Below are 22,514 nucleotides of genomic sequence, written 5' to 3' on the forward strand. Positions count from 1 at the left end.
CATTGGTTAATGTAGGATCATGAATTACTGGCTATGCCTTTTGTTTAATCCTAATGTAATACCATAGAAATACTAGTCCATACCCAAGATTGCATTTAGTGATGACTGCCCATGTCCAGGAGGATTGTGGGTTCTATCCCCAGTAAGGATTTATAGTGTCCCACCCATTCGTCCAGGTTCCTCTTGAACAGTGTCCTAGAGTTGCTCTGTTTCACATGAATTGTGGTAGCCTGTTCCAAAGATGCAGCAGTCACCGGGAGATGAATCTGTCCCTCCAGCTTCTCCTATTTAAGTCTCAGGCCATATTTAGGTGCTTGGAATGGGTAGTCCTAGTCCCTTTTGATTTATGGTTATGCAGTTAGTTCATTAGGTTTGGGTCTTGGACTGTTCTGTAGGCCAGGCTAAGTCTCCCCCAAGACATCTGTACGATACAGAGTATAGTGTTAGGGATTTTAGTCGGTCTGTGTTAGGCACATGCTGGAGCCCCTTGATCGTTTTTGTTAGAAACCTCTGAGGTGTCTCCAGTTGCTGCAGGTGCTTTGTACGGTACATGCCGAATGGGGCATTATACTCAATTATGGACCAGATAAATGATGAATATAGAGGGGTTATAACCTCTTTTGCTTTTGAGGTGATGTCTTTACCAATCAAGTGTGCTACATAGAAAGCTTTCCTTACTACAGTAGACAAATGGTGGTTAAAGTTAAGGTCGGATTCAACTTGTGATCCCAGGTCCCATACCACTTCATGGGTACTTAAGGTATTGTCGTTGAATTGATAGTGTGAGGGGACATTGTGCCAAAGGGAATGATGATGCATTTTTCTGCATTCAATTTGAGACCGTGACTAATACACCAATCACTGTTCTTTGCGATACCATCCTGGAGTATACTGACATCATTTGGGGATTCAGTTATTGCACCTAGTTTGCAGTCGTCTGCAAACGTGATCAGCCACAACCTCTTAATTTTGACCTGAACTTCTGAGAAGTATATACCAAACAGTACAGTAGGGGACCCAGCACTGATCCCTGTGGCACCCTCGCTGGGAACAGGTCTGCTGATCAGTGTGGAGTCACCCACTCTGAACCCATATTACAACAAAGGGGTTTACGTTCAGTTTGCTAAGTTTAATTGGTAATGCCTGAATGTGATTTGTGTCGAAAGCCTTCAAGTCAAGGTATGCTGTGTGCACAGATTTGCCCTGGTGACATTTTCAAAGACATCCACCAGATTTGCCCTTGATGAAGCTGAATTGGGTTAGAGCCAGGGTTTGGAAGTTACCTATGTTTTTATTTAAAGGTCCATCATGATGCATACCATGGCCATACAGATGAAGCTGGTCAGGCTTATGGGTCTGTACTTCCCTGGGTCTGTTGCTAGGCCACCTTTGTGGAGGGGAATAACTGTTGCTGTTCTCTATTCTGCGTGAACAAAATCTGTAGTTAGGCTGTTATTGAAAGGAGTACTTAGTGTTGATACTAGTTCACGTTTTAGCCTGTTTAGAAGACCACCAGGATGTCTGGTCCCATAAAGGCTGTGTTTTTTGCCTTGGATAAGGCCTTGAGGACCTGCTCTTCAGATATGTAGGGTGTGGGGGAAGGTTTGTGATAAGTTAGGAGGGGATAACTTAGTGAAATTTACACCAAACCTAATCTCTGTATGTTCAGTGTGTGTGATACCATTGGCTACTAGTTCTGCACATGCTTGGGTCCTACCTTTTAGGTTATGTACATAACTGTAAAAGGCCTTATGGTTATTCTTGGCTGTACTTGCCAAGTTTCTCTCAAAGGAGCCCTTGGAAGATTTGACAAATTGTCTTATTTGCCTGTTGAGGCTGTGGAAATTGTTTTTCCATTGTTGGGATGTTGCCTTTGTTTTCTTGGACAGCAACCTTTTGTGTTCATTGTAAAGTTTGTTAATGCTGGATGTTCACCATGGCAGCTTGTTTTTACTTGGGGTTTTGGCTTTGATTCTTTCAGGTTCAACCAAGTTTATACACTTTTATGCAAATGATTGTACAGGGCTTTAGTGTAAGCTTCAGTGTAGTTACCACTTCCAGCTTGGGGTGGGGCTTGGAATGCATTTATACCTTCACCTAGAAGGGTATAGTTTGCCTTGGTGAAGTTTCTTAGTCTGATCTCACCCTTTGTGAGTTCTGGTGTTAGTGCCAGCTTGAAAGTGACTGATTTTGGTCAGTTTTAACGAAGGTAGGTCCAACAGTTGTGACAGTGTATGTTAGACATGTTGGTGAGAACCAGCTCTAGAATGTTTGTTCCAAGACATTTGAATTAACAAAGTCAAGGAACTTTCGTGCTAGCATGTTAGGGCTAGTGTAGGTTTCCCAGATGATTGTGGGCTAATTGAAATCCCCCATAACCAGTGTGTTCGGTAAAATTTGGATTGTCTTTAGTTTGGTCAAGTGGGCTTCGTGACCCATGGAAGGGGATCTATAACTGACTGTTGTCCAGTCTAACTAGAGGGGAGGTGAATTTATCTCTAATATAGATTGAAACACCACCTCCTTTGGTTTTGAGACGTTCATTTTGTGTAGTCTAAAGGTGTTGAAGGCATTGTAGCCTTGTAAGGTGGGGGTACTCTGTAAGGACTTGAACCAGTTTTCAGTGACTGCACAGTCATCTACATCTTCTAGTGATAGAAGTGTTTCCAGGGAGTGCAGTTTTTGGTTTAAACTCCTAGCATTTAGCAACATGACCCTTATTTTGTTTTGAACCCTATTGCTGACCCTGCTGTTGTCTTTCTTGATTTGGTGAAAGGAGTTTAGTCAGACCCTTTTCCTAATTCTATACCAAATGATGGAGAGCAAAGTCTTTAACAGGTTCAATGAAAATGTTTATACATCAGCAACTCGGTCATTTAGAGCTATAAATTCTCAAACATTAAATTTCTTTAAGCTATATTAGACAGTATGGGTCAAAAGATTTCTGAGTGTCTTAACCAAGACACATGATCAAAATTTCAAACAAATGCATAATTCCACCACACAGGTTGCTAAATATTCCATAAAATGTGGATATGATGCCTTTGATATAGCATCTAGAGCAGCTGGTACTGGTTCTATCATCCCTAGAGTGTAATTAGTGTGTATGTGTGTGATATATGGGTCTACTTCTTCTTCTTTCGGCTGCTCCCATTAGGAGTTGCCACAGCGGACCATCTGTTTCCATTTCTTCCTGTCCTCTGCATCTTGCTTTGTCACACCAGCCACCTGCATGTCCTCTCTCACCACATCCATAAACCTTATCTTAGGCCTTCCTCTTTTCCTGTTACCTGACTGCTTCATCCTTAGCATCTTTTTCCCAATATACTCTGCATCCCTGCTCAGCACATGTCCAAACCAATGTAATCTTGCCTCTCTGGCTTTATCTCCAAACCTTCCAACCTGGGCTGACCCTCTAATATACTTATTCCTAATCCTGTCCACCTCGTCACACCCAGTGCCAATCTTAACATCTTTAACTCTGCCACGTCCAGCTCTGACTCCTGCTTTTTTTGTCAATGCCACTGTCTCCAACCCATATAACATAGATGGTTTCACTACCCTCTTGTAGACCTTCCCTTTCACTTTTACTGGTACTCATCTGTCACAAATCACTCCTGACACTCTTCTCCACCCACTCCATCCTGCCTGTACTCTCTTCTTCACCTCTCTTCCACACTCACCATTACTCTGAACTGTAGATGCCAAGTATTTAAACTCATCCACCTTCGCCATCTCTACTCCCTGCATCCTCACCATTCCTCTATCCTCCCTCTCATCACACACATATATTCTGTCTTAGTCCTGCTGACCTTCATTCCTCTTCTCTCTAGAGCATATCTCCACCTCTCCAGGGTCTCCTCCACCTGTTCCCTACTCTCACTACAGATCACAATGTCATCTGCAAACATCATAGTCCACGGGGACTCCTGTCTGATCTTGTCTGTCAACCTGTCCATCACCATTGCAAATAAGAAAAGGCTCAGAGCTGATCCTTGATGTAATCCCACCTCCACCTTAAACACATCCGTCACTCCCACCGTAGATCTCACCACTGTCACACTACCCTCGTGCACATCCTGTACCACTCTTACATACTTCTCTGACACTCCCGACTTCCTCATACAATACCACAACTCCTCTCTAGACACCCTGTCATATGCTTTCTCTAAGTCCACAAAGACACAATGCAACTCCTTCTGACCTTCTCTGTACTTCTCCATTAACACTCTCAGAGCAAATATCGCATCTGTAGTGCTCTTTCCGGGCATGAAACCATACTGCTGATCATTAATCATCACCTCCCTTCTTAACCTAGCTTCCACTACTCTTTCCCATAACTTCATGCTGTGACTGATCAATTGAATCCCTCTAATTACTACAGCTCTGCACATCACTCTTATTCTTAAAAATCGATACCAAAACACTTTTTCTCTATTCCTCAGGCATCCTCTCACTTTCCAAGATTTCATTAAACAATCTAGTTAAAAACTCCACTGCCGTTTCACCTAAACACCTCCATGCTTCCACATGTATGTCATCTGGACCAACAGCCTCTCCATTCTTCATCCTCTTCATAGCTATCCTCATTTCCTCCTTGCTAATTGACTGCACTTCATGATTCACTATCCTCACATCATCCAACCTTCTCTCCCTCTCATTCTCTTCATTCATCAGCCCCTCAAAGAACTCTTTCCATCTGCTCAACACACTCTCCTTGCTTTTGAGTACATTTCCCTCATTATCCTTTATCACCCTTACCTGCTGCACATCTTTACTAGCTCGGTCCCTCTGTCTAGCCAATTGGTACAGGTCCTTTTCTCCCACCTCAGTGTCCAACCTTTCATACAACTCTTCATATGCCTTATCCTTAGCCTTCAACACCTCTCTCTTTGTCATGCACCTCATCTCCTTATACTACTGTCTACTTTCTTCATCTCTCTGACAATCCCACTTCTTCTTCGCCAGCCTCTTTCTCTGTATGCTCTCCTGTACTTCCTCATTCCACCACCATGTCTCCTTGTCGTCCTTCCTCTGCCCAGATGTCACACCAAGCACCTTTCTAGTCATCTCCCTTACTAGCTCTGCTGTAGTTACCCAGCTATTCGGTAACTCTTGACTGCCACCCAGTGCCTGTCTTAACTCTTCCCTGAACTCCACCTCACAATTACCCTTTTTCAGTTTCCACTATTTGATCCTTGGTGCTGCCGTCGCACTCCTCCTTCTCTTCTTGATCACCAACGTCATCCTACAAACCACCATCCTATGCTTCCTAACTACACTTTCCCCTGCCACCACTGTACAGTCATCAATCTCTTTCAGACTGGCCCTTCTACATAAGATATAATCCACCTGTGTGCATCTCACTCCACTCTTGTATGTCACCCTATGCTCCTTCTTCTTGTTAAAATACGTATTCACCACAGCCATGTCCATCCTTTTCGCAAAATCCACTACGGTCTGACCTTCTGCATTCCTTTGCTTAACACCATGCCTACCCATCACTTCCTCATCCCCTCTGTTCCCTTCACCAACATGCCCATTGAAATCTGCTCCAATCACCACTGTCTCACCCTTGGGTACAGTCATTACCACTTCATCCAACTCACTCCAAAATTTTTCTTTCTTATCCATCGCACACCCAACTTGTGGAGCATATGCACTAACAACATTCATCATTACACCATCAATTTCCAGCTACATAAACATCACTCTATCTGACACTCTTTTCACCTCTAAAACACTCTTAGCATACTGTTCCTTCAGGATAACCCCTACTCCATTTCTCCTCCCATCCACACCACGATAAAACTATTTGAAATGGCCTCCGCTACACCTAGCCTTGCTCCCCTTCCATCTGGTCTTTTGCACACACAATATACAAACCTTCCTTCTGTTCATCATATCAGCTAGCTCTCTCCCTGTACCAGTCATACTGCCATCATTCAAAGTTCCGAATCTCACTACCACAGTCCTAGCCTTTACCTGCCTTCGGGCATGCCTTCCCCCTCTTCTCCTCCTTCGGCCAACAGTAGCCCAATTTTTGCCAGCAGTACTGGTTGCGGTCGTTGTTAACCCGGGCCTCGACCAATCTGGTATGTATATCTGTACTGTTGTTCGCATGTATGATTTGGCAAAATTTTATGCCGGATGCCCTTCCTGACGCAACCCTCCCCATTTATCTGGGCTTGGGACTGGCGCAAAGAAATGCATATGGGTCTACTTTACCGAAAACACACTTCTTCGAAGATTAGAATGTGGAGACCCAGTTTCACGAAAGTGCACTTTCACGAAACTCAGTTAACCAACTCACGTCAGTTAAATGAATCATGCTACACCGGGAATAAGGAAATGTATCTTTTCCCCACTGTAATGCAACCTCTGAGTTAATGTATCTAATTACCGGAAGTGTGTCCAGCAAACCAGAATATGTTTTTGCAGGGGGCAAGCCCCCCCGGTTTCCCCCGGGTCTATATCAGAACATCAAAGTTTTAAAACTTTGAATGTTCTAATATCGACCCCTATTCAGCGAACGCTAAAAATAGCGAAGCTGCAAAACACCAAATTTTTTCCTAGGGAAAGAATTTGGTTGGCCATTTCTGCGGCTTCGCTGTGGTGGAAAGTTGCAGGTCAGGTTCAGGTAAGTGTGCGAATGTGTGGACGTTAGGGTTAGGGGTGGGTTAAGTGAGTTAGGGTTAGGGAGCAGGTCAGATGAGTGTACGCTAATAACAGACTTTAGGGTCAGGGGCGGGTTAAGTGAATTAGGGTTAGGGCATGGTTTAGGTGAGTGTGCGATAATGACGGACCTTAGGGTTAGGGTTTGGGTTAAGGTAAGTGGATAGATAGTAGTGTATGTACAGTTTAGTGTAGGGTTAGATGTAGGATTTTAAGGTTGTGTGTGGATTGATGTTTTTTTGGTGTGCTTGTGTTGTGTGTATGTGTTTCAGAATAGCAGATTTTTTTCCATGGGAAAAAATTCACTGTTCTGAATGCTCGATATTTTGTGGTTTAGATGTTTTAGGTTCGATGAAATAGCATTCGCTATTTTCATCTTTCGATAGCGTGATATAAACGCTGTCCCCCACATCCCCGCTAGACATGAGAAGTTCCTTTTCTGTCTAGGTGCTACCCATTACCATATTCCATGTGATACTTGTCAGGAGTTTGCAACAAAGATCTTGTGTAACTGTCTGTCTTCCCTTTTCATCTGTTTAGAGAATCAACATCTGAAGCTATTAGCTCAGGGAACCATGGCTTCTGAATCCACCCTCGCCGACATTCAGAATGAGATTAAGAAAAAGTTTAAGAAGACACACTTTGAGACTTCTGCTGTCAACCCTCTTCCAGAAGTCTCAGTTGGGTTGGATGAAAAACTTGAGGACCATCCAGTACCTAAACTAGCCTCTTCTTTCATGACCTTCTTGGAGGCCAACACTGGGATGCCTACCCACTTGTCTGATAAGGCTGTATCTACATCTGTTGCAGCAGACGTAGACACAGCCTCATGTGCAGCACATGTCCGCTGAGACTTTGTCTACTTCTGCCACAGATGAGGGGGGCCCTGGGAATTCTTCAGATTCTTGTTAGAAGATGTTTCTGGTTCCCTTATTGAAATCAGGCAGGGGTCTGTAACCCCACAATCTGTCAGGGCTTCTGTTTTTTTTAAAAATAAACAAAAAGGCAAACCTGTAGCTAACGACCTACACAAAGAATTTTAGGACTTATGGCTTTGAAGCTTCCTCAGGGTCTGTCTGTTTCTCCTTTTGTTCCTTGGTCTTCTATCCCTTCTGAACTCCCTCGTGAGTCTGATTCCTCAGAAGAGGGTGTGGAGTTGGATTCTGGGGAAGAGTCCTAAGTCTCCCCTTCTCAAATCTATTCTCTTCTTGCCCTTGGGTCAGGGAGAGGGATTCCCTTTCCTCTGATTCTCCCATTGAGAAATTATATTTTGGGGACAATATTGTTTGCGTAATGAAACATTTTAAGTGAGATTATTCCAAATTTCTGATATTCAGAAGAGGTACTATGATTTTGCAAATTGACTTGCCCCAGCCTTCGACAGTCCCTCCAGTATTGGATACTATCTTGGACACCTTTTCCTCTGCTTTTAAGATTCCTGACTCCCATCTTCCTCCAAAGAAACCTGACTGGTTCTTAAAATGTCTGAGGCTAAAAAGTTTTTATATGAAAACCCTTCTGACCACACAGTGGTTTCCCTGAGTACTAATAAACCTTTTAAATTACCATCCTCTTCCAAACATTTGCCCTCTGAGAAGAGCAGTAGAGCTATGGACAGGTATGGGAAAAAGGTTTTTATATCTGCCACTTTCACTTTCAGGGCCATAAACAACCAGGCCCTTATGAGAAGGTATGTGCTGGCTGTTCTTTCTAACCTTGAGGATGTTCTGTCTGAGATGCTTGATTCCACAGCTAAGTCTTCTGCCATGTACTTTTTCAGCTGTGCTTTCCAGATAGCTCGTCACTTCATGAAATACATTTATGCTGCTACTGATGTCCCTTCTAGGGTGGCTGCTTCAGGGTCTGTTATGAGGAAATATTCCTAGCTGAGCCTGCAGTACCTCCTCAAAGACATTAAGGCCAAGTTTAATGGATTCTCCCTGATGACATCAGAATCAGTTTGGCTGTGCTGCTGCTAAGATCTTCAAGACCTTGCAAGATAAGAGAAAGGTCATGCAGGACCATAAACACATCTTTCTTTCTCCTGTTCCTAAATTTCAGAGGAATTACCCTTCTTAATCTTCCTTTGTGCATAGGCAGCAAAGACAGCCTTCCAGGGGTAAGCGGTCTTCGAAGAGATTTTATCCTGATAGGCCACCTTAGGTTACAAAGGGTGAAAAGCCTTCTTTTCCTGATGAATCTGCATATATTTGACAGTCAACCACTTCTGCCCGTCTGCTTAAGCCTGTTCTGTGGAGGTTTCCTGTATTGTGCACACCACCAGAAATTGCTAAATAAACCATTGGTGCTTCTGCAGGGACCCCCTGAATGACTAGCAATAGGGATGGCAGAGCCACTTACATGCAGTTTTATCACGTTGTTAGCCTTGCCTGAAAAACAAATACTGCATTTGGACCTTCTGTCATATTGAAGCAGTCCTTTGTTGCATATGGGTCTTTGTGCCTTCAAACTAGCAGCAAAGCTCAAGACTTCAAGAATTCTAATTTTTAAAAAATGTGTACAAAATATATTTTAACTCACATACTGTATTTTTCTGTGCTTGCACTTCTTGTAACCAAGTTACTTTCATGTGCCATCTTATAAATTTGTATTACAGGCACTTTGGACCCCTGAAGTACTGCCAAATGGTGTGAGATTTGCACTTGTGAGTCCAGATAAAGATGAAGGATTCCCTGGTGAACTAAAAGTGTGGGTGACATACACACTGGCCGAAGGAGAGCTGACAATCGACTACAGAGCAAAGACTAGCAAAACAACGCCAGTCAATCTGACAAATCATTCATATTTTAACCTTGCAGGCCATGTAAGAAAGCATTTTTGTTGTATTTCTTAACTTTGACATTATCCTGTTATATCTTTTAAAGAGGATTACTTGTTCTTTTAAAGAGGATTACATGTTCTCTGTTAAGACAATTTGTTAAGGAAGTAAACCAATGTGTGACACTTTGAAGACATGATTTGTTGGGAAAAAAAGGGCAGCTTGTTTCAGTTCTGTGGGAGTTGCAGCTGCTTGTGTTCCCCCTACATTATGAAATAGACTCTAGAGTCTGACATGTCCTGTTGAATGTATCTTTTTTTCATTAAGTCAGATTTTTTGATGAGCTTTTATATGGTCAGGTAATATTTATGTGCGATAAATATGGTTGGATAAAACCCTGGAGATACTCACAAGGAAGACATTTTGTAGTGCTTATAAAGTCGGGCCATTTTGTATTTTAAAGCAAGGCTTGGTTTCTTTTTACCTATAATTAACATACATCATTAAATTAGGAAGTTGGAAGAAGTCAGCTGTCAAGCAGTCTGATCAGAATTATAACCCCTTTTTTCTCCTGTAACATAGTAGCAAAATTTAGAATTACATCACATCATTTTTTTTCATTGTCACAGTAACGGGTTGTAAATCTGACAATGAAATGTAATTTCTGTGTTTTAATATTCCCTTTTTTTGTAAGGGATTGGGCTTTTGCATCTTCTTTGAAATATTTGTATACCACCTTCTGTTGTAGCAACAGTCAACAAAAGGCCCTAAGAATTCTATGTATAAATGCTGTTCATAACTGCATGTAGCCAGTGTAACTGGACAGCTCCATACAAACTAGACATAACTATAAATAACACTAAATTGTCTAAAACCCACACTATTAAAGAAATCCTACTACCTAGATATATCATACGTCAGTTAGACCATAAACAAATACATGCAGGCAGCACTACCCTAATATACTGAAACATGCTGAAAGTAACCAAAACCATAATACCTTGAGAGCTCTGAAATATTGTTTTACAACATTTAATTTAAACAAATTTTCCACTGCTCTATATTGCTGGCATTTATATTCCTCCAAAACCATATCACCATTGATACTGTGTAGAAATGTTTTTTTATCATGGATAGCCACCATTAACAAAACCACAATCGTTCTAGGAGACTTTTAATGTAGATTGGAGCAAACATGAAAACATGTCAGACATGAATCTCTTTTGAACTTAATACAACTGCTCTGTAGCACCACTAAAGCAGACAAAGTAAGTGGAAAACTAATCCTTGCATTCTTAAAATACTGAGAAAATTTGAGTACTCTCTGTTTATACTGATTGCAGTCCAACCTTCATAACAAGGATCCACACACAAGTAAGTAAATTATGTTAATTCAAAAAGAACTTCCAAAAGGACCTAGTCATCACTACACATAGTGCAACTGGACGCCTTGTAAACATCCCTTTAGATGACACTGTCAACTATTTAACAACATATTTATATAAATCCTTAATTATCAAGCACATGTTCATAGAATTTATTTATTTAGTTATTTATTTAACATTTGTTGACTGGGAAAGTCCAACTAGGACAGAGCCTATTTTCAGCAGAGGCCCGGGGAGAAATGCATAGATGCATGTCTTAAGAATGTGGGAAGAAACCAGAGTACCCGGAGGAAACTCATGTAAACACAGAGAGAACATGCAAATTCCACACAGAAGGCACCCCAGCCTAGCATCGAACTGGAGAACCTTTTGCTGTGAGGCAACAATGTTGACCACTGCACCACTGTGCCACCCTATAGAAATAGTTAAATACAGAGCTGCTAATTGACCAACCCATGAAACTAAACAAAAATGATCTTAAGAGATTCAGCATGGAACAATTGGAAAAAGTCATTGCAGCTTCTACCTTCTAGTAATAAGTATATAATAACATAGTTACAAAACTGATGGCACAAAGAAAAAAATAATAATGTATGATAAATAAATAAAGGCTTCATCAGTTTTTGGACCACAGTAAAAACAACATGCTCATCTTTCTCAAGAATCTGATTACAACATATCTTCTGCCTTAAACACATACTTTATTGAAAAACAGAAAATATTTCACATCTCTGATCTTCTCAATGAATCTAGCTATGGAACCTTTACCAACCGCCCTAGTAACTGACAAGCACCTTGATAAATATTTTGCCAAAATTGCTAGAGCAAACTTATGGATCACCTAGCAAAAAAAAAAAAAAAACTTCTGTCCCTTTCTCAGCATGGTTTCTGTCCATGATGCAGTAATGAAACAGCATTACTGACCGTCCAAGATGTATTGAAAAAGTAACTTAATACTATCACTTTTTTTGAGCTATCCAAAGCATTTGATGCTGCTGCATAAGTCTCCTAAAAAGGTTATTAACTTTAGATGTTAGCTACTTGGCCACTGTTTAGTATTTTTGCTAAGTGTCAGTAAGATAGAATAACACTTGCTGATATTTTATTTTTGAAGAAAAGTAGGTTTGTCCCACAAGGATCAATTTTGATTCCACTTTTGTTGTACATCACTGATGAATATGTTTAAGTATGTGACAAACTCTTTCCTGGTACAATGTGCAGATGAGTCGACCATTATCTGCTTAGACAAAATACTCCCCAATGACAATCTACTACACAACAAGAGCTTCAGTTCATAGAAGAATATGTAACAATCCCAGCTCATGCCAAATACCAATTAAGCTAAACTCATTTGTTTCATTCCAACCTGTTTCCAGCACCGCTCTAACAATTTTAATATCTGCTCTGTCATATGTATAGCAGTATTGATTGATCATTGCTCAGCAATTTGATCAACACATAACATTTAATATTTAAAACAAACAAAGCATTAAGTATACTATATAAAACTAAATATTTTCTCTTTGACTGTGCTCAGCAAACCGCCAAAGGACTTGTGCTACAAACCTCCTATATGCCTCATCACTCTAAAAAAAAAAAAAAATACAAAAGAGCAGTTTAGACAAGCTGGAACACGCCTATAATAAAACAGACAAATTTGCAGCAAATCTTCCTAACAGAGCACCTCATTATCTGGCATTAAATATAATAGACTAACTCAGTCTACAAAGTGCAACTCAACTAATTTTTATCATCTTTCAACACCCCTCAAAGTAACTTGCATTACGGGGGCTTTTTGAAACTTAACAGTCCCTCAAGACTTCTAAAATCTGATCAAAAACACCAGTTGATTTATAGCCAAATATAATCACTCAGGCAACTTTATATTCTATGCAACTAAAATGTGGAACTCTTGGACATTAGAAATCCTCACCAAACCTGAAATCTTAGTCTACACCTAAAAAGCTACCTGTCACGCAGCAAACATTGTCATTGTGCACAGCATTAAGATTCAGTCCCAAGAAAACTACGACCTTTGAATTATTAATGCCAACACTATAATGCTGAATTAACACAACCTTGCATATGGTCTGTTTTTCTGTACGTATTCTTAAATCCTCCATTTTTGTCATTATGTTTCTTCATTAACTACCATAGCACCTTTCTATATCTAATACCTCTTGCTGTCATTCCCATTTCTTTATCCTTACTACCATAACTTGTATCTGTTTCTCTCCCGTTTCATCACTGAAAGTAACTTCTTACTAATTTACCTTTTTGATCTGTGTGAATCGTGCTTGATACTGATCCTGCAACTCATCACTCAGTGTAATCAAGCTGTAGACAAATTTCTAATAAATTGTAAATAATATTTGTATTTAATCAAAACTAATATATGTACAGTTTTCAATATAATTATCTTTATTATTTGTTCTGTGTAGCCCAATGATTCAGAATGAGCCATAGCATTCACGTTTAGGGCCTCTGTAAAATGGTTCTGTTTCTGTGATGCTGTTCTTTTGGATTCTGAGACGTATTAGGTACAATGAGGAAAGAAGTCATTATTTTCTAATTTGCATGTCTGTGAAGTGCAGCTAACTACAGCGAGTGCTAAACAGCACTTCCTGCTGTAGTTAACACTGGGGGCCTATGCGTCGTGTTTTGACAGGTACCCCACACGTGCCCACATACGCACATACCATACCAATCTGTGTGTTGTCAGAATGTCCCATACATTGCATTTTTTCCTGCTCTGATAAGACATGAATGAGTACATGGTTAATTGGCATGTGGATCTCTCTCAGAATGCCTCATTAGCATCTAGCATGGCCACGAAGACAACCCACCACAGTGTTGGACTGTGGTATGGCTGTCTCTGAATGCAAAAAAGCTACCATGTTGTGTACACCTCATTAATGCCAGACATTAGAGTTTTGTGCTTTATATCCTGTAGTAAATGAATGTAAGTGCAAAAGCTGCTGTTCCAGCACCTTTCTAAATTTGTAGGAAGAGTAATTAAAATCCATCCCTGATTGCGTCTCTCTGTCCCATTGTTAATTTTGTCCTTGTCTAGATTTGCTGTGCTATGAAGTTGAAAGATATGCTTTGTTCCCAGTCCGTCACCCTCGTAACTCATAAACAGTGGCAGACATTGAATAATGCCAGAGATCCACATTATATGTTAAAAAAAATCCCTTGCTGATCTAACTTATCAGTTAGCACAGCAGGTTAATGTTGATGTTTCCCATGGTAAGAGTGCAGGGTTGAAAGCCACCCCCCCTGTAATTTACTCCCCCCCCACCCCCCAAGTCTGGTATATTAGTCACACTACATCCCTGTTTTTTTAGTGGCTGTGCAGAGCATGAATATCATCTGTGGAAAGTGAGAGGGTACAGGATTGGAATTCTTTTTTAGTGCCTTTAAGGCACTCTGTTTATAGTATACTTTAGTGTATAGCTGTTACCCTCTCCACATCTTCTTTTAATTAAGTGCCTTTAAGGCATGCTGTATAGAGTATTCCTGATGTCTAGTGCCTCCCCCTCAACCCATATTATTTATAAATGCTGTTAAAGCACAAAATAAAAGTGTAATCCTCTGTGTCTAATGGTCCCCTGACCCATGTCTTCCGAGTTGTCTCTGGTTTGTAGTGGTTCCACTATCAGCTTTAGGTTTATATGGCATGAGGCGAAAGTTATTCCCTGGTGACTAGCAGGTTTCCCCACCCCTATGTGCCATTAAAGCATGATGATCTAAAGTTATCCCTGGTGGCTGGTGTTCTCACCCCAGTCCAGTGTTACAAGCTTTTTTGGTTAGTTTAGAGGTATGTGGAAGTATGACGGGCACCCTAACCTATTCACCCACAGACACACATTCACACATTCATTCTGTATACTCACAGCCCCCTACCCACCTGATCATACTCAGACACACTCACCCATCCATCCATCCATTCTTACATACATATATACACACACACACACTACTTCAACACTAAATTCCCTCCCTAATATTTCTACTGTGAACGAACACCTAAGAGTAGTCGTGCTAAGAATCGGCTGTGTAAATACCTTATCACAGGCAGGTCCATTAGGGGAGAACACATGGATAATTAGCATATGCCTCTCCCCCGGAATGCCTCATTAGAATCTAGCATGGCCATGGACACAGCCCACCACAGTGTTATACATCTTTGTACAAAAGCGTTATGATAAGGTTGTCTCTGAATGCGAAAAGGATAATATGAGGTGTACACCTCACGTACAGCTCAAGATAGCTTTTCTGAATTTGGCCCTATATTTGTGTAGTGAAAAGTAGCCTCGGTTAGCTCAGCAGGCCTGTTGTAGAAAGTTTAAAGGAAATTAATAAAATCAACTGTGCAGTAAAATTTAATGCGAGACTCATTAATGTTAGGAATAAGACTGGAAGGAGTATATTTTGAAATTACAGTGCAAGAGTATTTGCCTGAAATGTTTTAACAGGATAGTTTTGTGAAGTGAATATATTTTCAGAATATAGATATATATTTAGTAATCCAAATTAGCATTGCTAGGAAGTAGAAAATAATTCAATTAATATGTATGATCATTTTTATAGTTTAGTGGTAGAAAAAACTAGTTAGTTGTGTTCATAGTTGCTAAACTTCATTTTCACATCAGGAGATATTTATCTTAAAAATAATTATATGTAATTGATATACATTTGTTGTATGAATGAGATTTAAAAATTAGAGCAGCACTTGACTTTAAATGTTTACTTCTGAGTTTTGTCTTCTCTCTGTCTAAGAAGGTATTTCCAGAACAAGTTGCATTTTAGAAGGTGAATTAGTCTGGCCTGTGGAATATGATTGCAGATCACACTAAACATATTCTGATTTTGGTTCGTAAATGATCGTTTTCCAGAAGACCATGTACTCTCTCTGCAGGAGCTGTGAACAAATTAAACAGACACATTTCTGTTAAATTTGAAGATGCTGATTATTTAATGTTTTGCAACAGCTAAATATTTTTAACATTAATTTGAAAATGAAGTTAATGTTTGCTGCTTTGATGCGCACACAGCATATTGACTGATTATGGAGTCATTATTTATTGGCACATGACTGTATAAAAACATTAGCCGAAAGTGGTTTATCTTTCAAGAGCGCTCCAATAAATGTGAAGTGACTGCAGATTTGCCCTCCTGCTAACAGTTCTGCTCTGTCACTAGCTGGTATGTCTGTGCTTACTCTTCAGAGGTGTTGGAAACCAGGGCTGTGAAGCATGCTGTAAAATTGCTTGTGGTTCTATAGTGCAGAACATCTGTCTTTTAATGTTGAATTGGAAAAGGTTATTTTTAGACCAGATTGCAGTGATCAGTAAGATCATTAAATTTTAGTTAATGTGGATGATCTTGACTTTTATATCCATAAAAAAGATGGTAGCCTTTTTTTGCTAAGTAATAGAACTGTTTTTGATTTATTTGAAGAATAGGTTTTGTTGTTTTTGAGCTGTAGATACACTCTCACAAAGAACTCTTGATCAGCTGGTCCAGGCTGCAAAACTTGTGCTATTTTAAAGTATACAGAATGCTAATCTCCTCTTAACCTACTTCACGCAATTTTTGTTTATATTTCTTGAATGCTAGTAATTCAGTTTCAGGATAAAGTCATGGAAGAAGAGAACATTGGTTCTTCGAAGTTATTGCTCCAGGAGGGGGATTGAAAGGATTGAATGGCTGCAGGGGCAACCGTCTATATTGACAGACTCTAATTCTGTTGTCATTGCATGTCCATTCTAGAAAGATCATTAGGGGAAAACTGACATGATCATTTTATGTTGCTGAAGCTTCCTTGAAGAAAACTCTTTATTTAATATAGCCTGGCACTACACATGCATGCTGTGCCCATTGGCAGTATGTGATCACTAGCCAGTAATACTAGTTCAGGGAGAATGCTGATTGTCATAGGCAGCAATATCTACTGGTCATAAGATGTTTGTTTTGGGAAAGATATGTTTCTGCAGTATCGCCTCTTAAGTATAGTAAATGATGTAAAAAAACATAATAGGATTAATATTTGAGTCTCTACATGACTTCAGCCTTTATTACATTACGAATTAGATAGGCAAGGATACCAAACACAAAAGAATATGAATGTCCCAAATAAGTTACCACTGCAAATTAAGTGAAAGTAGTGGATGCTAGCTGGCTGCCAATTATTAACTAAGCAGCTTTCCTTTTAAGACATTATCCGGCACAATTGCAGTCTTGAGAATAAAGTCCATGTGATATTTACTGCTTTGTTTCAGTTTAATAATTGTGTTGGTCCTACTGGGAAAGTCCCTATTTATATCATACACTCACAGACAAAATCTCTATTTTTCCCGGTAGTAATTGTTTCAAATGTTGCAGAATTGTAAAACAGTTGAGAATGGTTATGTCTTCCTCTGTTCTAATAATGCTACAAAATTAACTGTAGTGTGTAAAGTTAAACATGTGCTTGCATTACTCTGCCCACACCACTGTAAATGTTTGAACTAGAAATAGTACTGAAGTTAAATGTAAGCCGAACCATTTGGTTATAGTGGGATACTGTAGCTGAATGTTAATGATTTAATCAATGTATACTGACACATTTTTATTTGGTATTAACTATATAATGTACCTCTTCTTGTTCGTCCTAAAACAGTAATAACATTATGAGACCTTTTGAGATTTAACAGTGAAGTATTACATGCCTAGTGTTACAGATTAAAAAATATGTATATGTAATCCCCTACATTCATCCATGAAGAAATATTGTCTTGTCTTGTAGTAGAAGAAGATGCATTGCCCAGGATTTAAAGGATAGAGAGAAATTCATCGTCGGTGAAGAATAGAAAAGGTGCTAAAGAAAGACGGAACCAGAATACTTGTCCTAGACCTTTATTTTCCATTTCTTAAAGATTGCACACACATTTCTGTTCTTGGTTCACATTTTCAAGTTCTGCGTTGCCATTTTAAGTGTCAACACTTGAGGATTTATAGATACCCGACTCCTGTAATTGTCATTCCAGGTTGCAGAACATTTATAGTCCATATTCATAGGACTACCATTTTTTTTCACAAGCCCTTGTACAAGTTAACAATATCTTAGGATGTCTACTGCTGGTATTCCCTTTTTCATGGCTTCTGCTTTCTCTTGATGTCTCTGGGTAGGCTTCAAAAGAGGAAGTTCATTAAATTGCTTTTGACCCATCCTCTTACCTTGCTTGAGATGAGAAGGATTGAAAAACCCACATTTGACCCTCTCGGCTGAGGAATCATGATCAGTGCAGCTGAGAAACAGAGGGTACATTCTGCCATTCTCTTGTTTGCTTCCAGAAGAAGTCCCAGAGAAGTTGAGGCTAGTATAAATTGGACCAGCTAAAAGAAAAACTTCTAGAGTTGTGTTTTCCAGCATTGGTTCATGAGGCATAGATTTAAAAAAATCAAGCCTAAAGTTCCAAAACAGAAAGCTCTGTTTGCCTGCTTGAAGTGAAGTGTAGCCCTTCAGCTTAATTGTTCATGATGTTTAAGGTATTCTGGTGGTCATTTGGTCTTTCCTCGAGAGTCCCGGCAGATTGATCATAACAGTGACTGTTCTGCTTTTTGCTACAGAGGATCAACTTACTGCCTCTGGAATACTTTGAGACCACTGATTTCCAGAAAGCCATAAATGATGCCAAGGCTGTTGAAGAATGAGCCTTGACCCCTGCCTGGAATAGTTTTGTTGTGGTGGGAATAACAAAAGGTAAATGCCTGAGACAACCATTTTGCTAATAGTCTACTTTGACACAGGTTGTTCCTTCTTACCTTCAAAAGAAATGAACAACTGATCAGAAGTTCTGAAGGATGTTGTTCAAGATAGTACCTGAGTTTTTATGGACTTCCAAGATATGAAGCATCCTTTCTCTTATTTTTTGGGTTAAGGAAAAAACACTGGGAGATGGATAGAATAAGTTTAAAGTTAACACTGATACCACGTTATACATAAAAGAAGGATTTGTTCTGAAAATAACACTCTGTCAAAGATGAAATAAGGTTGACCCACCATGATAGCTTTCAACTCATATACTCTTCTGTCAGAGGTCAGAGCAATCAGCAAAACAGATTTCCATATCAACAGGCTCAAGTTAGCTTATCTGACATGAAAATAAGAACCCAAGGAGGAACCCATGGAGGAGACACTGGTTTTCCAGGAGGCTTCTAATATGGCACCCTTCTCAAAATCATTTTCACATGAAATTCCATTGAAAGAAGGGGGTCCAGGGGCATGACGTGCTGAAATGGCTGACAGACTAATGTTGGTAGTAACTCCACAAATCCTGTAAAACCAGAGAAACACTAGCCTTGAATGGGTGTTGGTTGTTTTCTTGGCACCAACTAGAAAACCTTTTCCATTTTCTTATATATGATTTTCTAGTAGCAAGCTTTCTTGTCTCCATTAATTGCTGCATGTCTTCAGAAAACAGGTGCCTAAAAGATATTAAGGCCCTGTCATCTGGGCAGTCATTTGTAGCTGTTTGGGGTCCGGATGCATCAGACATTTGTTTTCTAGTGTGAGTAAATCAAGTCTGTGAGGAAGCTTGTGGTAATTGGCCCTGGCCAATGCCAAAAGAAGGGAGAACCACTGTTGCAGGGACCAGAAGGGAGTCCACATAGCAATCTTTAGGGACTCCTCCTGAATCTTCAGAAATACACGGGATATCAGTGGAAAAGCATGTAGGAACATTCCTATCCAGGGGAAGAAAAGGCATCTATTTTCCAGGCCTAGAATGAAGTCCTGGAACAGAATTTGGCTAGTTGATTATTAGAGGACGTAAAAAGGTCTAAATAAAGAATTCTCCACAGATAGATCAGATCTTTGATAACATGGCTAGCTTGCAAAGGGGGTAAGATCTGGTTCCACCTTGCTTGATGTACCACGTTACTGTGATATTGTCAGTAACTACTTGAAGAGGTCCTTGGGAACATAGATGATTCAGGAGTACAATGCCTGCATAAGAGCTAATATTTCTCTTATGTTTGTGTTTTGGTCAGTCTTTCTTGTCCCAGAGACCTTGCACTTTTATTTCCACTGACACTGCTCTTCAAGCAAAGTCCAAGGTATCTGTAGTGACTGACTGCTTTGGAGCAGCAGGGGAAATGGGAGATCTGGATTCAGAGAAATTTGATGTCTTCAAGTGATTTCCCTTTTCACAAATCCTAGAACTGGAATTTGAAGAGACGATGGATATATTTCAGATGCTGTTGTATCTTTCTCATATGGGGTCTTGCAAGAGGTATTATGAGAGTCATGGAAACTGATACCCAGAATCCTGAGGTATTCCCTTGCTGAGACAGAAGTCTGAGTGGAAAACCCTAGAATAGATTTAATTCTACCTCTGTTTTTTTGTTTTTTCTCCTGTGGAACAAAAGCTGTTTGTATTGAGGTGCCTAGCAGGGTATACCAGAAACACAATCATGTGTAATGGAGCCGAAAAAGACATTTGAATGTTCTCTTGGAATTCCAGCCTGTGTAGGGAGATCTCACCTAAGTGAGAGAGATTCCTGACCTTTTGAAAAATCTACAAAGATGAGCAATTCTTCTAAATGTGGAAAAATATGGGTATCTTGCAGCCTGCGGTGGGCTATCACAGGAGCTAGATACTTTGTAAACATACTTGGAGCAGTGGATAGCCCAAAGGGTATGGCAGAGAACTGATAATGTGATCGAGACACACAAAAGCTTAAGAAACACCTGAAATCTGGATGAATGGGAATGTGCTGATATGCATCCTTTTAAACAGTTACAATAGTGCATGTATATTTAGGTTCAGAGATTAGTACTAAGCTAACTGCCCTTGCAAGCCATTTTAAGCCTAGATAATTATCCCTTGTGAGACTCAAACCCTGCACCTTGCGTTTGTCAGGCAAACACCTTAACCATCAGGCCACCCTCCCAACCCTTAAGTCTAAGGTTACTAGAAAACTCAAATAAGGAAGGAGTAAAAGGTTGTGAAATTATAGCATTTTGAACTTTGGCACTATCAAGTACTGATTTAGGACAAAAAGATCTGGAACTGGTCCCTGGAAAGTTTCTTTAGCACTAAAAAACATTCTTGAGTAAAATCCCATCTGGGGAGGAGGAACCTCTGCTATTACCCCTGAGACAGCATATGTTGTAGAACAAGAGTAAAGAGAAGGGTTTGTTCTAGTGGATGAAGAGGAATTTCCTGAAAATCGGAAATTTCCTCCAACTGCCATTTATGTACTAAATGGATCACATTCAGAACCCATTTGTCTGAAACAATATGTTGCCAAAGAGAGAAACAGATTCAGACTTCCTGGGAGGGGCCCAAAGTCCATTATATAGTCATTCAACATTATTTGGCTGTCTTCTGTTCTGTGGGGTTCCTGCTTTCTTTTTGGATAATCTCTGCAGCAAAGTGTCCGAAAACTAAATCTGTATCCAAAATAGAATTGAAATGTTCAATTTTGACATTATGTTGGAGGCTCTGATTAATACAGCCAGGTAAACCTCCTCAAAATATTGCCAGTGGCAACAGTCCTTCAAGCACTATCTACAGAGTCGCACACATTTTAAACAGCGAGTAGTGACCTATGATATAGAAGAAACTAAATTACACAAGTCAGATTTTTCTTCATAAGAGGAAACTGCAGCCAAAGCATCCCTTATAATTTCTTAATTAGTCAGTATAAACTTTAATATATAAGCCTGACAGTTCAGAATTTTGAAACTCAAAAGTTGCATACCCCCCCCAAAAAAAATTGTATTAGCTTTACCATCCTTATCAGGAGAAGGATTAGAATTAAAAAAATGCTTGGCAGCAGCTGCATTAATTAAAGCTATAGCTGCAGGGTCAGGTTTAAGATTAGTATATTTAAAAAAAAAAACTTGAAATACTGAACATATGCTTTCTTAGGGGCAGCAAGTTGGCTATCAGGGAAACACAGGCTGTGACAAACACATCCTCTAATGCTAACAGCACTGGGGGATGGGTGAGGGTTCTTGGGCTTCCATTTGAAACAAATCATAGTATTTTTCTAATGAACTGAGAAACCTCAGATATTATATAGTCCAATCTTGCCTACATTCTCACCCATGGGTTCGGGGACCGAATGTCGGCTCCGAATCGGCCATACTTTTAGCTCAAAGTCTTTCTATTGGCTGGGCTAAGATGGTATCCCATGCTGCACTGCTCTCTATCCCCAGATCTCGTTTGCCGCTCATGTAGCTCGGACATGGTCTCGCTCTTGGCTGTGGCTAAGTACATTTTCTTCTTTATAACAGAGAAGTTTTTTGCAAAAAAAGCTATTTTCATAGTTATTTGTGTGTTTCTTGACTGTGTTGTGGAAAAGTTGTTTTGTTTCTTACAGCGTGTTCTTGTGGTATCCCACTAGCTGTTTCCAACGGGCTAGGCCCGTTTCAGTTAGAGGACCTAGTCTGTCCACTTGCTTTCCTTCTGTGCTAACTTTTTCCCTTTGGCTAAACCGTTTAAATTAGAGGAATTAGTCCTCCCCCTTGTACTTGGGTCTAAGGACCGTTTTAGTTAGAGATCTTTGTGGTGTACTGTGTGTTGTCCTGTTCCCGCGCTTGTGGCTATTTGACCGTTGGTCTAGTTTTGAGATAAGTTACTTGGTGTTTGTGGTAACTATGTCTAAAGATACTAAGGAGC

General features: G+C 40.0%; 1 protein-coding gene across 3 annotated transcripts in view; it reads left to right on the forward strand.

Moving 5' to 3' along the window:
• GALM (galactose mutarotase) overlaps positions 1–22,514 on the forward strand; it is a 528,762-nt gene that overhangs the window by 153,165 nt on the left and 353,083 nt on the right. For all 3 annotated transcript variants that reach the window (XM_044057494.1, XM_044057486.1, XM_044057502.1), the window contains exon 4: positions 9,293–9,499. In XM_044057494.1, coding sequence (XP_043913429.1) covers positions 9,293–9,499 — 207 coding nt within the window. The remainder of the gene's footprint in view (positions 1–9,292; positions 9,500–22,514) is intronic.

Source organism: Protopterus annectens, chromosome 1.part2, assembly GCF_019279795.1.
Source record: "Protopterus annectens isolate FY-2018-M chromosome 1.part2, PAN1.0, whole genome shotgun sequence".
In the NCBI taxonomy this organism is placed as follows: Eukaryota; Metazoa; Chordata; order Ceratodontiformes; family Protopteridae; genus Protopterus; species Protopterus annectens.